Genomic DNA, 15,000 nt, shown 5'->3' with positions numbered 1-15,000 from the left:
TTCCAACTGTATGGTAGCTCAGAAAACGTTAGCGAGAATCTAATGCAATTCCTTTAGAGGGGATGGTAAAGAAAAGAACAGCTGGGAGCTGCAAGTCCCTTTGCACACCAAGTGTGCTGTGCTAATCTGTCCTGCCCTCTGGGGTATTTTAGGTCCTTGGCTCAGTTAGGTTTGACACCCAGTAATTGAAGGAGCCATAGCTGAGTGGCACAGCACATGTTTTGCATATGTAATATCTCAGGTTTAATTCCAGGCATCTCTAGTTAAAGGATCTCACATAGCAAGACTCTTGGACAGATCTTTGGTGGAAACTCTCCAGCAATACAGATAGGCAAGAATATGGGCCATTAGTCTGAATTAGTAATAAGGCAGTTGTGGATATCCTTAAACAGTGTCTCTGAATTCTGCAGGAAAACAACTTTTATCTCGTTAAGGAGTTCGTACAATGCAACAATTGGGTCTGTTATGAATGTTATGCATCTTTGTAAAACTTGGTTGTGAGGACAGAAACTAGGTTTCTTTAGAAACACAAGAATGCAACTGAAATTATTTTTCTTATTTAGAAAGAATTTCCTCTTTCCATCAACAGTCCCGAGAGCCAGTGTGGTACAGACTGAGAGCATGAGATTTGAATATGAATTAAAATCCCTGCTTAGCTATCACTGGGTGACCTGGGGTTAATCACTCAGTCTGACTGAGCCATCTGTAGTAGCAGCTCTGTGTATATTTTAAGCATACCCTCTTCACAGAAACCTGTGTGTGTGGATTTCTGGAAATCAAAGTCTCTTTATAGAATCCCAAATCATTATCATGTGGGTTCCCTTTTTAAAGCACCTCCCCATCCCATTTATGTATTGCAACTACTTAAAAGAAAAAAGCCGGAAGGCTTGAAATAGCACAACCCACAGCATTTGAGAGCAATAAATCACACAAAGCCAGCTGCATTGGGGCATGACAGAATGACTGATGATTTAATGCTTCTTGAAGTATTTTTTTGTTTTTGGTTTCCTTCCACAGGGCTTGGTTTGAAAAATAACAAAATGAGGTAAAATAAATTAATTTTATGTACACTTTACATACACTCAGTGTCACATGGCGTCTGCAGCAACAGCAACAAAGACATTGTTACAAAATAGAAAGTTGAGGTGGCTGTTGCAGGTGTTCAACAGCCTGCAACTCACAATGTCGTCATCCTGAGAGTAGTAACCAAGTAATAATAATGATCCTTTTTTTTTTGTAAACATGTTTAGAAGCATTTACGGTGGACAATGGATGGGCCGGCTTCATCGTATTCCTGTTTTGTGATCCACATCTGTTGGAAGGTGGACAGGGAAGCCAGGATGGAGCCACCGATCCAGACGGAGTACTTACGCTCAGGTGGGGCAATGATCTGCAAGAAGAAAAGGAATGATTCAGTTGGCAAGAGGGGGGGGGAGATACAGGAGTCCTTAGATAATGACAGAAGAACTCTGCAAAAGGTGTCCTAGACAGCAGCATCCTTTATAAGCAGTGGCACCACCTCCCACCATTTGGGTACTGGGAAGAGGTCTACAACTGACGTTATACAGTCCTCATACAATAAGGCATGGCCCTCCACATTCCCAGTTGTAGCTCCTAGCAACAGCTCTAATATTGTATTAAAGTTACCCAGTTAATTTGGTGGCATCGTTTGTATTGTAATGATTGTACAACAGGGTGAGCCATGCAGGAGCGGCCCTCTCAAGATTATTAAATTCTGTTCCCCTATTTCTCATGTTCTTGCATGGAGATGCCTTCGCAAGCACTATGATTAGAAGCATGCAATTGCCCTAGGCATTGGGTCTCCCTCTCCTGCATGCCTAATGCATACGAGTTGTGATTCAGTAATGCATGGAATTAAGCCCACCTTGATCTTCATTGTGCTGGGAGCCAGAGCGGTGATTTCCTTCTGCATGCGGTCAGCAATACCGGGATACATGGTGGTACCACCAGACATGACATTGTTGGCGTACAGGTCCTTTCTGATGTCAATATCGCACTTCATGATGCTGTTGTAGGTTGTCTCATGAATACCAGCAGATTCCATACCTGGTGGCATAGGGAAGGTGAAAGAACAGAAAAGTGAAGGAAGCCACTGGAACCACAGGCACACAAAGAATTCTTCATAGAAGATGGGTCAGTGGGGAGGATGCTCAACAGAGAGATACATACCAATGAAAGATGGCTGGAAAAGGGTTTCTGGGCAACGGAAACGTTCATTGCCAATGGTGATGACCTGCCCATCAGGCAATTCATAGCTCTTTTCCAGGGAGGAGGAGGAGGCAGCGGTAGCCATCTCATTCTCAAAGTCCAGAGCCACGTAGCACAGCTTTTCCTTGATGTCACGGACAATCTCACGCTCAGCTAGCAAGAGAGAAGAGGAAGAATTTAGCAGCCTGCCAAAAGAGAATCCCCCCCCCCCAGGAGGGGAGAACAGCCAATAGGCACATAATAAAATTACGGGCACAGGCACCTTGTACATCAAACTGAAGCTCAGTTTTTAAACGTTTAAAAATCTGCCACTAGAGGGAGAACGTGGGCTAGAAAGTCTAGCCTACACTTTTTATGAATGAGGCCAAAAAACATGAGATGGGCTGGCTGTGGATTTTATGGTTCAGCCTCCAGGCTCATCCTCTACTTGGTGACCAGAAGCAAAGCTTGGCTTCCTAGAAATTACTCAAAGGCCTCTGCTAGTGTCTTAAGGAGCCGAGGGCCTGTCGGAGCAAAGGGTATTGATGGCTCTAAATCAGGGCGAGGACGCTGGCGCAAAGGCTGAGGGCTGGAGAGGCCGCGCTCCTTACCAGTGGTGACAAAAGAGTAGCCTCTCTCAGTCAGGATCTTCATCAGATAGTCAGTCAGGTCCCGGCCAGCCAGGTCCAAACGCATGATGGCATGGGGCAGAGCATAACCCTCATAGATGGGCACGTTGTGGGTGACACCATCGCCGGAGTCCAGCACAATACCTACGGAAACAAGAAACGGGTGCGAAAGTTAGCAAAGGAGGCTGCAACACCTGCTTGCTGCATCAGATTGATACGGGACACACAGGCAAGGGAGGAATGGGATGCAACCTTGCTGACATCTAGGTGAGAGATTGCCAGGCATCATAGGCAGTGCTAGCAGACAAGTGTTCTCCCTCCTTAGTGGGCATCCTAGCTAATGGCTAGGTGTGTAGGGGGCCTCCGTCACTGAACTGTTCATGACAGTGGCTAGTTTCTTCCTTTTCTTGACGGTCTTAGTGCCAGTAAAGGCATGTAGGAGACTCAGCAGCAGACTACTGTAGCAGCAGACTACTGTACAATGACTGTTATCCTGATGCCAGTCTATGTAAGAACATCAAGAGAGCTCTGCTGGATCAGGCCAAAGGCCCATCTGGTCCAGCATCTTGTTCTCACAGATGATACTAACCGAGAAGAGCCAGTGGCCTGATTCAGCACAAGGCAGTTTCCTGTGTACCTAAACCCACACCAGTGACTGGGCACCCCCTATCGTAGTTGGACTACAACTCTCTCTCCTCCCCTCTGTCTTGGACTTGCAGTGTTCCCTGGACATCCTTCCTTTTCTCTTCTCCATTTCTGGTCCTGTCACTCACCAGTGGTACGGCCAGAAGCGTAGAGGGACAGCACAGCCTGGATAGCCACATACATGGCAGGGACGTTGAAGGTCTCAAACATGATTTGGGTCATCTTTTCACGGTTGGCCTTGGGGTTGAGGGGGGCCTCAGTGAGCAGGGTGGGGTGCTCCTCAGGGGCCACACGGAGCTCATTGTAGAAGGTGTGATGCCAGATCTTCTCCATGTCATCCCAGTTGGTGATGATGCCATGCTCAATGGGGTACTTCAGGGTCAGGATACCTCTCTTGCTCTGAGCTTCATCCCCTACGTAGGAGTCTTTTTGACCCATACCCACCATGACACCCTAGGAAGGAAGTGGGAAAAGCTCTCAGCATCTTCTTAGGGCTGAGAAAGTGGACCATGACAACCTAATTGCTGTCTTCTACACTAAGCAAAGAGCTATAAGCTATTCCTATCAAGGCCCTAAGACCTTTCCTTCACAACAGAGAATAAAGTACAAGGTGCAGGAAGGAAACACCTAGCAGCAGCTGTATAGAATATATTTAGGAGACCAACAAACAAAACTCTATCATTTTCTTAGGAAAATAGGGAACATTGTAACAGACTGCTAAGAACAGCTGATTCCTCCTTAATGTATTCCTATTCTTTTTCAGAGATAGTATAAGCTCATAGGCTATGATGGACACACCTCACATTTCAAATAAAAAAATGCTTACTAGGGCAATCACTTTATTGATATCCCTATTTCGAAAGACTACCTGCCCTACCTGGGTGGATGGAGCAGCCAAGTAATTTCGTTGTCCCCGAGAGGGGGCAATGACAATAAAGATATTATTATTATTATTATTATTATTATTATTATTATTATTATTATTATTATTATTATTATTATGCCCCTGGGAAGTCCATAAACTCAATGCCACAGCTCTATTGACGTTTGTATTCTGTAGAATTCTGCGGTACATATACCCAAGGAAGAATTAACAGAATTTTAGACTTAATCTTTCTAATCCTAGGAAGCCCAAATGAGAGTGGGGGAAAGAAAAGAGAAATGGCCCATCTCGCATATATATTATTTCCTCAGTCCCACTCAGGGTCCAGTAGAACGGGAATTAATCTAACAGATGTCGCCATGTCTCAACCTGCCTATAGCTGGAGAGGGGCATGGCTGGCAGAAGAGGCTAAAATACCTGATGACGTGGGCGGCCAACAATGGAGGGGAACACAGCCCTGGGGGCATCATCCCCGGCGAAGCCAGCCTTCACCAGGCCGGAGCCGTTGTCGCATACGAGCGCGGTGGTCTCATCCTCATCACACATGGTGTCGGCTTTCTGGAGATGAAGCAGAAGCAAGAAGAGTTCACAAGAGGCAACTGGGCAGCAGGCATCCACTCACAAAAGCTTAGAGGCTATGGGCAGAATTCTCATCTATGGAAGTCTGACAGGGTGTCTCCACCATGGTGGGGGTGTATAGGCCATCAATCTGGAGAAAGCAGTTCCTACACTGGCCGCAAAATAGATTATTTTCTGTTCCCCTTCTACCTGTTTACTTTATTGTTAATAAAGATCTGCAAACTGCAAACCAAGTAACAGCTGAATCTTCAGCACAGTTAGATGAACTTATTGGAGTTGAGAAACTGAATCACATTTACTTAGGATGAAGTCTCATTTGTCTCCAGTGACTTCCAGAGTAATAGGTTAGGCTTTACAATGCAACCCAACACATTTTGAATAAGGAAGCTCCACTGAATTCAGTGGTACTTGGTCTATAGTAAATGTGGTTAGGGTTGGAGCTGTACACTTTGAAAAATCAAATTTAAATCAAACTCCCTCTTAAAAGATGTGCAGGCCACCCACTTCTAGATCCCCATATTAAGATGCTAATATACAAGGTATTATGCTCTTGTGCCTGGAATTAGAAGTATGCTGAAGAGCTTTAGCAAAGGCACCCCGCCACCAAACTTTTGACACATGGCTAAAGTGGCTAGCACTTTCAGAGAGTGACAAAGTTGAATAAGGTTGGTCCATTTTACATCTCAATGGAGATAACCCAAACCTTGTCACACAATCTGAACAGCACGACACAGCGTGCAACAGCTCACAAAATAGGGGATATTTTTCCTTGTGGAATATACGGTTTGCAAGGAAAAGCTTGATGGCTTGCTTCCTTGATAAACCTTCTGGGCATACCTGTACTTCCAGGCAGCACTAAACACTCTGAGCTGTAGTGCTGCAAATGGTGGATTGTCCTGGGGACTTTCTACAGGACTAGCTACACCCTACAGAATCTGGCTTGGTGTAACAGAGGCTTCCAACTGGGTGAGCCCCTTCTCTGTGCATGAAAACTTCGGGAATTATGGAAGCAAAGGATGAAAAAAGAATAACCCAGAATCAAATCTCATCCTTCAAAGAAAATGGTTCCTGTCCTTTGTAGCTCAACATCCTGTGCCTAACACACAGTAAAATTACCATTCATTCAGTAATATAAAACACGGTAACAAAAGGGCAGGATTCTTCAAAGCCCTTCTAATTTAATGATAAATACCAATGGAACCAGTTATGTTCCAAGTGAGACGTGGATTTCTTCATCCCAGGCAATTTATAACTTGGCAGCTGTCAGTTCCAGCCTCCCCTCTCCTTCAGAGTCCCCTCCAAGTGGCCAGCAGCGACTTGTTGAAAGTCACAAGAGTTCCGTGGGTGGCAGAGTCAGACCCTGAGCCCACATCTTAGAGATCCTTGCCGTGGGACTCCGCAGACTCTGGCTACGGATGATTCCGTCTTACAATATGAGCGTGTGTGTCAGAATCTTCACAAGTCTTAGCAGCAGCCTAAGTAAGCCAAGTGAGAGATTCTGCATAATTTGAAAACTTGCTCCCGGATTGGTTTAAAGTCTGGATGCAGGCAGGATCTCTTTTATAATTTAATGTAAAAAACTTTTTTTATATAAAAAAAATAGCAGTGGCAATTGAAGAACGCCAGGCGGAGAAGGCTGGACGCAGCTGCTTTCTGCTCCCTGTTGCCCATTTCTGCTTTGCACCGGAGAGGAGTTGGAAGGCTCCCTCCTATCGGGGCTGGCTTTGCGATGTCTCCACCTTCCCTCTCCCGGGTATCCCCCGGGCCGCGTAGCTGGGAGTTCCCCCCACATCATGTGGTCCTGCCCGGATCCATCCCCCTTGCCCGCCCGCTCCTCACCTTCGGGTTGGTTCCTGGCTCTTAGCTCCGGTTGCTGCTTCTCCCAGCTCTTACAGCTCGGTGGGCTTGCGAGGAAGCCCGGTGGGTTTTATATAGGCTCCCGGCCGGGCTCTTCCCTCCCTTGCCGCCGACCCACAGGAATGTCTCCATATTTGGGTGTCGGGCACCGAGCGAGCCCGGGCGGCCTGGCCGGAGCCCCCCAGGCCCCTTGCGCTGCCGCGGGGCTGCCCAAAGAAGGAGCGCCTGGCCCGCGCCCAGGTAACACGGGCCGGGCCGTATAAGGAGTGTCTGCCGGCCGGGACCTCCTCCGCCCCCCGGGCCAGGAGGGCTCCTGTCCCAAATAGTCCCCCGAGCCGCCATGCCCTGAAAGGAGAAAGAAGCCCCCGGCTCGGGGAGGGGGGTGCCGGGCAGGCAGGCCCCGGGAAGGAGGGGAGGAAGGAAGGAAAAGGGGGAGGAAGGAAACGGCCCGGGGCTGAGGGCGGGAGGGGAGGCGAGGCTGCGGCCTACGCGCCTGTCCAGCCCGCCGCGTTTCCCTCTCGGCCGCGCCGGGAAGGAGCTGGCCAGCAGCGGCTCTGGGACCCCCCTCGCTCAGCCTCGTCCCGCCTGCGGAGCGGGAAGGGGAATTGGCCAGCAAACAGGCCTGCTTTGTTCAATAGGCTTTACTCCCAGGTAAGTCAGGGCGGGCCAGGATTCGGAGCAGGGCCGTCTTAGCTGCTCGGGGCGCCCAAGATAGGTTTGGACCCGTGCTGAACTCAAGTACTTTTTACTGTAAGGGTTGCATTCAGTGAGTGTGTAACCTGCATACGCAGTTGTACCGACTTGTTCACGTGTACACTCTTTCACATACGCTTGTACCTGTGTTCGGTGCAAGGTGTGAACAAGGCTGGGGTCAACCTGTGCATGCTTACTTGGAAGGAACTCATTCCCTGGTTAGTGTGGTAGGATTGCAGCCTTAAGGAGCGTACCTTTGGTTTTTTCGTTTTCTTAAATTCGGCCGCTAATTCATCTCTCCTGTCTGAAACCACATAAACAAGCACACCCTTTTATCTCAGACTAATGCTACTTTTTAGAGCTCTTGTATCACACCTCTTCATTCAGGATCAATTATTGTGGTCTAGGGCTCATTCATAAAATCACACGCTTTTGTTGTGGGTTAATTTTAATCCGATGTAGGGCACATTTCATGAACTCGCATTCTTCCAGTATAGGATGCTAAGATCACATTGGGAGAAGGAATGGAAGCAAATGGGTTTATTGTACAGGAAAGTGTTTAAAATTGAATTAGGACACATACAGAAAATCTCTATTGATCTGCTCTGTCTACCCCAGAATTACTGTACCTCTTGTGTTTGCAGTGGCAAACAATGCCACGTTACTAACAAAGACATTATGAGATGGATTTTTTTTTACTGAAATCAATGATTTGCTTCTAAGTATTTGGATCAGGGAGGTATCACAGGAAAAACATATTAATTAGCAGGCTGGTTCAAGGTGTTAATCGGTTGCTAGAGCTCGGCATAGTTGAACCACATTCACAAAATACAACATACTGTATACACTGAAGGGAACAAGTATGAAACCATTTTACATCTCTGTCCTCACTGGACTGTGTGGCTATTGAAATGTGATCTTTCACTGCAAGTTTTGTATAGATTGTCATGTCTAATCTGTACTAATTAACAGTTTATTAAACTCCAGCTGTGTGAACTAAATCAATATTTACCAACGTTTACATGTGAAGAACAGTTTTACATGAGGAATTAGGATGTGCCCTAGACAATCATGGCCGAACTGGGCTGATAATCTAGGCCTCTCCCTTCTGGCTGGCAACACCAGTTCTCAAGATATATGCCAGTTAAATGGGGCTGTCAGGTAGACTGGAGCACAGTGAAGTCTATTTCCATGCAATATTGTATGAGAAAAGCTTATTGAAAGCCTTGTACAAGATCAGCTCAGAAACAAATCAGGAGAGACGTCAAAGGAATTTGTTATTGGGGTAGGGGAGCTCCTAACCTTTTTCTCTACAATTCAAAATGCTGTGCAAAATCAGTTTTATATATAGAGGATGATAAATATCTAAGGGTCTGGCTAACTGCCAGACTACACTGAACAGTTACCATACACCATGGGCCCTGCCGCACTTTAGGCTATTTATACCACTTGGGTACACTGACTTTAAAAAAAAAAATCTAAAGAGATTCATATCTAGTTATGGTCATGGAGGTGGTTAATGGCAGTTTTGGGATTGGAGAAAGGGTGGAAGTCCAGTCCCCTTTAGGATGAGCCAGGGCACCAGCCACTTATGGAGAGGACTGGACTGAACAGATACCTTAGGAGGACAGTACAAACACCCTGCCAAAAGTAAGAGGAAGTAACAGCTATACTTGCAGCCCTTCGAATAGACGCTGATTATTTTCAAGAACTTTGCAGGCAGGATTGAACGAAGTCAATATTGTAACTTTAAATTATGTAAAAACAAATGTATTTGCTAACCATGGGAATATTACAATCATCATCAGCATTTATTTGTCACTTTCTACACAAAGCGTGACTCAAAGCAACAAGATTAACAAACATTAAAAAAATCCATCAAGAAAATGCAACAAAAGTGCACATTTTATGTAAAAAGTATTCATCCAACAATACTGCTGGGAAAAAGCCTCCCCTGCCAAATAAAACCCCTAAATCAGACTCTAGTATGATCCTATTTAACAACTTAAAAGCCTAGGTGAACAACAATGCTTTGCCTAGCTTCTGAAAGTTGACAATGACAATGCCAGATATGTTTCCCTAGAAAAAGCATTCTACAAATGGCGACAACACTGGACAAGCCCATTCTTTTTTATAATTTTTATTGAGTTTTGCTTTACATACATACACAGAATTTTTTTTGCCTTGCCACCTACCACACCTCTTGTGGTAGGGGAGAGGTTGGGCACACAGAGAAGGACGTCTTGATGGTATTAGCAGGATCTGGGTAGGTTCCGATGGAGAGATGCAGTCCTTAAGATATCGGGGTCCCAAACTGACAACCAATGCAGTCAGATATGCTTTGACTGCCTGGTTCCAGTCAACAATTGGCTGCTGAATTCTGCACTAGCTGTAGTTTCTGAATGCTTTTCAAAGGAAGCCCCAAGTGTGTTGCAGCAATCAGAGGTTTCCTGAGAGGTTAACAGTGTCTTTATAGCAGAGGTTGGCAGGTTGTAGGCAACAAGTGAGGGTAAGATGCAATATGGAACACTGAAGCCTAGTCCCATTCCTCCATTGCAACTTCCAAGCTCCCCCTGCAGCACATCCAACTGGAGATTTCACCAGCCGTTGTGCACATGCCTGTTTAAACCTGTTTTCAGAATCATCAAGACTCACTAGGAAATTGGTTACGGAATCATAGCCTTTTAAGAGTTGTAAGGCACCTTGGAGATCTTATAGTCCTACTGCCTGCATGATTGCAGATGACACACCATTATGTCCCTTGCTGCAATTTGGTGACACTGGTAGCATGTTTTCATTACTGGCTAAACTACAGGCATTCACAACAGCAATAGGACGAAGACCCACTCTGACGGCAAGCACCCAGTTTTGTACATTTGGACTCGTACATGTGAAAAAACACATCTATTTAGGGGTGAGGAATGTTTTTCAGCTCAAGGACTGCATTCCCTCCTGGGCATGTTCCATGTTCCAAATGCCACATGGCAGTGGTGGGTGGGGCTAGGGGCAAATGAGGGTGGAACAACCCATGTAAATTTTACTTTTATACAGTAGACTAGTCTCTACACACCCACCCCACCCCCATCCACCTCTCTGTTCTCCATGCAGGCAAGGTGGTATTGGAGTTCAAGGCAAAAACACTTGGGTGCCAAGAAGGACATGTGAGGGACAGGGTCTTAGTGGGGAGGGCATGGGGTGGGGAGAAGACCAGATAGAGAAACTTGGGAGGACTGCATTGGGACCCTGTCCCTGCAGTCCGCCACCCCAATATGTAAGATTTAAAGACACCATAATCTCACATTGAAATTACGCCATGGCCTAATTTGTTATGTGCACATTGCATGGTTAGTTGTACTTGTGTTAGGCAAAATAATAGTAATTCAGGATTTCCCATGTATCTTTTAGAACGGAAATGCACATGTATATACTTTTGCATTTTCAAAGTGAAGGAAGTACGGGACTTTGGACCTTCATCCCCTTCAACCTTACTGAAGACATTCTCTGTAAAAAAAACCAATACTTCATTTGTAGTTCCGGTTAGAAAGTGAGGCCATCTGTGTCCCATATAATACCCCAAACTGCTTTAAACAACAATATACACGAATTAGGTTGGATTATGTATCTGAATTGCATTCCACTGTGATGCTATGATCCACTGCACTTAAATTGTGTTAATCTGTATGTAAAATAGACATTTCTAAATGTTCACATCTGGAAACATTTAAATAGGGTTGTATCCTATAAAGTTTTTTTGCTGGTGCTGGAACTTCCACTTGTGTAACAGAACTTCCTCCCTCCAATCCCTGTGTGCTTCCCAAATCTCTTTTGGGGAGTTCCCTTGATCCTATGGAGCATATTAGAGAAGAGGGAGGGGAAATCTCACAGTGGGAACAAGTCCTGGTGGGAACAGGATGACTTGGATACAATCCACAGTTCTTGAGCCATACCACTAAAAGCAGTAAATTCTTCCCATGCGGTTTATTACATATCATTCCAGAACATGATTTTTGGAAGCATCTATATCTCGAGAGTAGGGAATAGGTGACAAGACCTGCACCCATCATATAGTCTGTGTGTCAAAAATTTATTACGTTACTAACAGTGCCATCCAATATATATCTACTCAGAATATTTTTATACCCACTGAAATTAAATGGGATTTATTCTCTAGAGAGTGGGTATAAAACTGCAGCCTGGTGGAACTCTTTACTGTATGTTTTGATATAGTTATTTGAAGCATCCCAACCAGCATTCTGTGCAAATTTACTTTATATTAACAGCATTTATGCAAATCTCACAAGAAACCTCTAAATTTCAGTTGTTAAGAGATTGTTCTGAACGTATCTAGTCTTACAAGTTTGTCATAATACATGTCAGTGCATGCATGCTCAAACTTCAAGCAGACACATTTGGGCAGCTCAAACTGGTGCGTTATTAATTTCTACAGACACTATGCTTGAGAGTGGCTTGTGCCAAAATGAAACATTGGTTCATATGCTGCCTCCTCTTCTACTCTGCTGGACATGTGGATGGATGGTGCAGGGGTGACCGAAACTAAGTTTGGGGTGCACAATCCCAATTTTGTTCATTTATGCATGTTTTGGGTGTTCTTGGCAACACCTGCAAGTGTGTTGCACCCAGAGCCGGGCCTGATACACTGCTGAGGTGTCTTACAGATGCAACTGCCCTGGAGTTTTGGATTCATGATGTGGGATGGCCCAAGTTTATCATGAGGCATAAATCCCCTCTTGTGTATTGAATTCTAATCTTAAGATTGTAAACTTGCAGGGAGGTTCTCAGTTCTATATAGCCTCTTATCACGCTCCCTCCCCCAAGCACTTAAGAATGAATGAACATGTGGAGCCTGCAACAAGTGGAATTTCTTGCAGTGGAAAGTGTTGCTGTCTAGGGTTCCAGCCGTGCCTCTTCTCAGATACCCCATTCCCTGTCCCATTCATTTTCCACAAGTCAGCCAGCATCCTGTGGCTACTGTCCATGCTCAGAGCTTTATTGAGTCCCTTATTTTTTATATATTTTTGCAAGCCATGGGATTTCCCCAAGCTGGCTGATAAGCCTTTCTTCAGCATGGGTGATGACATTTTACTGGACAGGGATCCACACTCAGAAAATGAAGTTGCTTTTAACATACGGGATTACAGGCAACCTCCCATTTACACACTTTCAATATGTGCACGGCCGTGCATATGTGCATTGGACTGAACCCGGAAGCGACCAAAAAACATCACAAAAAGGGATGGGGGCGGAATGGGGTGTTTGCAGGCTTTTCCAATGGCATTTCAAATATACACTATTTCACTGAAACGTGTGGTGCCTTGGAACATAACCCTTGCATAAATGGGGAGTTGCCTGTATTATAATTTGTTACCTGCACTCAGATTGTTAACGTTGATCATACCAACCAAGCTACAGAACATAAAAGCAGACTTTGTGATCTTCAGTTATGCAAACTTCTGACACAATGTTGCCTTATGATGCATGTCCTTTTACAAATATCCATGCCAACAGTATATAAACTAAATGCAAAAAATGACTAAACATCAGTTTTTCTGCTCTCTCCAAGCAAGTGGTCATTTCCGTTGTAAACATTCTTAGGGATTAGGATGTAGGAAGATAGGCATGAAGGATTAAACTAATATTTTGTTAGTACTCAGCTATAACAGAGACAAGGCAGGTCAAATTCCAGCAACGAGAGCTGGTCTAAGAGTAAAGCCGATCTCCATAGGAGAAATTGCTGTAGGTTCTCAAGTCTGTCTAGATGAAAGTAACAACTTTACACCCTTGCCTATTGCTTTAAATCATAGAATGTTTTCAGAAGAGTCACTTTTAAGGTGCAACATTAAAACAAACTGCCACGTTTGATAGTTATCTCACATACTAATCCAACTTTTCCACTCAGCTAAATAACTTACCGATTAAAACATCCTGTAGAAATGAATTTCCCCAATTCAGTAGAGCTGATCAGTATAATGTGCTTCAAATGTTGCCCTTTTTTGTAATATCAGTGGATTGATATTGAAGAAATACATATAATCTCCAGTAAGATGAATTCATATTATTGATAAATCTTCCAAAGGTATTCTGTGGGTATATTCAGATGACCCATTTTATCATCACATAGTTAGTTCTTGCAATTGCCATTCACTAGATTCTTATGGGAAGGCTGCAAACCCATGCTTACAGAAGCCAAACTCTCAAACAAAATCCACTCCCTAGCCCTGCGATCTTTAAGCAAGGTGACTCCCCACTGGGTATCAACATCAACAGGTCATTGTACAGTGATGCACTAAAACATAATGGAATTACTCTTCCTGATTTCACACTTGTGAAGACTGTAACCCTATGCACACCTTCATGGGAGTAAGCTCATGTGAGACTTGCTTTTGAGTAAACTTGCAGAGGATGGGGCTTACAAAAACTCTATGAGCAACATACTCTCACCAAATGTATTTTGGTCAATAAACAGTGACATCGGATGGGGGAACCTCCAATTGACTCTGAGGTCTTCAGACAGCAGTAACAGAATTTCCAGCTGATGGGGGTTAAGCAGCACTCGTCCGTGTTAAATACAACAAAGCAAGCTAAGCGGGTTTTAGAGACAACAGGAGGGGAATTCTAGCAGAACCTTCAGTCCATATTACTAGACACAAAGCCAAGCAGTAAAGTCTAGGGAGAGAAATAGCTTCATTTTATCACTATCCATTTTAAGTCATATTTTAAACTCCATTATTCTCTAGATAAATACCCAAGATACTCTACTTAATTATTGCTATCAAGTACACTGAGCCCCTCTCTGCTATGCAGAACTTGCGATCTATTTCCAGTGGTGCTAATGCATTTCTTTTCTACATTGGTTTGAACATGTCCAGATAAGTCTATTTTTCCGAACACATTCAGCTCCTCCGCTCTTAGCGCCGTATTAGCACAGCAAGAAGGGAAGCCATGGAATGATAGCAGGGCTTTTAAAACTAGAAATTGGACTCTCTTCAACTGATTTAACTTATGACCTTCTCAGCTGTTGGATCAAGTTCTTCTAATAGGCATTTAGCCAAGGCATAAAGTAAAATGTGAGGAGAGGCAAGTTGCTTTGCAGTCAATCTGTGCATGCTTAGCAGTCTGTAAGAAAGATTCTCCCGTGACATTTGTCAGATTAAAGCCACTAAGACTAATAAAGTTAGCTATCTACTCAAAGCATTAGAATGTATAAATTCTGTGGATTGTACAGCAACCCAGCAACTCAAAACAGCCTGGTATCAAACAGAGAAGAGACTCTTCCAAGAGTGGCAGGCAGAGAACAGCTTTCTAGTCTTCGTGCCCTTACCTAGATGGTAGTAGAACGTGATACCGCTTTGTGGTGAGCACCAAAACTTTCATTATTTATGTATAAAGTATCTGTGGACCTGCAGTGTGTTTGTAACTGAATAAAAAGCATTCTTCGGGATAAGATTGAAAATTGGATGGATTATATTCATTTACTTACAGAAGCAG

At 44.4% G+C, this 15,000-nt stretch overlaps 1 protein-coding gene across 1 annotated transcript; it reads right to left on the bottom strand.

Moving 5' to 3' along the window:
* Window positions 1–944: 944 nt before the first annotated feature.
* ACTA1 (actin alpha 1, skeletal muscle) lies at window positions 945–6,943 on the bottom strand. The gene is made up of 7 exons (XM_081188274.1): window positions 6,784–6,943; window positions 4,783–4,923; window positions 3,611–3,935; window positions 2,820–2,981; window positions 2,191–2,382; window positions 1,886–2,067; window positions 945–1,390 (listed from the first exon to the last, which is right to left on the bottom strand). Exons 2-7 carry the CDS (start codon window positions 4,909–4,911, stop codon window positions 1,247–1,249), a joined length of 1,134 nt encoding a protein of 377 aa, XP_081044400.1. The 5' UTR covers window positions 4,912–4,923; window positions 6,784–6,943; the 3' UTR covers window positions 945–1,246.
* Between the last annotated feature and the right edge of the window lie 8,057 nt (window positions 6,944–15,000).

Source organism: Podarcis bocagei (genome assembly GCF_964188305.1).
Source record: "Podarcis bocagei genome assembly, chromosome: 3".
NCBI lineage: Eukaryota > Metazoa > Chordata > Lepidosauria > Squamata > Lacertidae > Podarcis > Podarcis bocagei.
This window is presented reverse-complemented; position numbering and strand designations above follow the sequence as displayed.

Bases quoted from the DNA above. Each gene is read 5' to 3' on its own strand.
- ACTA1 (XM_081188274.1), bottom strand. From the start codon at position 4,911: ATGTGTGATGAGGATGAGACCACCGCGCTCGTATGCGACAACGGCTCC. The intron at 3,936-4,782 runs GTATTTTAGCCT...CTTCCTTCCTAG, and splicing joins TTGGCCGCCCACGTCATCAG to GGTGTCATGGTGGGTATGGG. The intron at 2,383-2,819 runs GTAAGGAGCGCG...CTCTCTTGCTAG, and splicing joins CTACTCTTTTGTCACCACTG to CTGAGCGTGAGATTGTCCGT.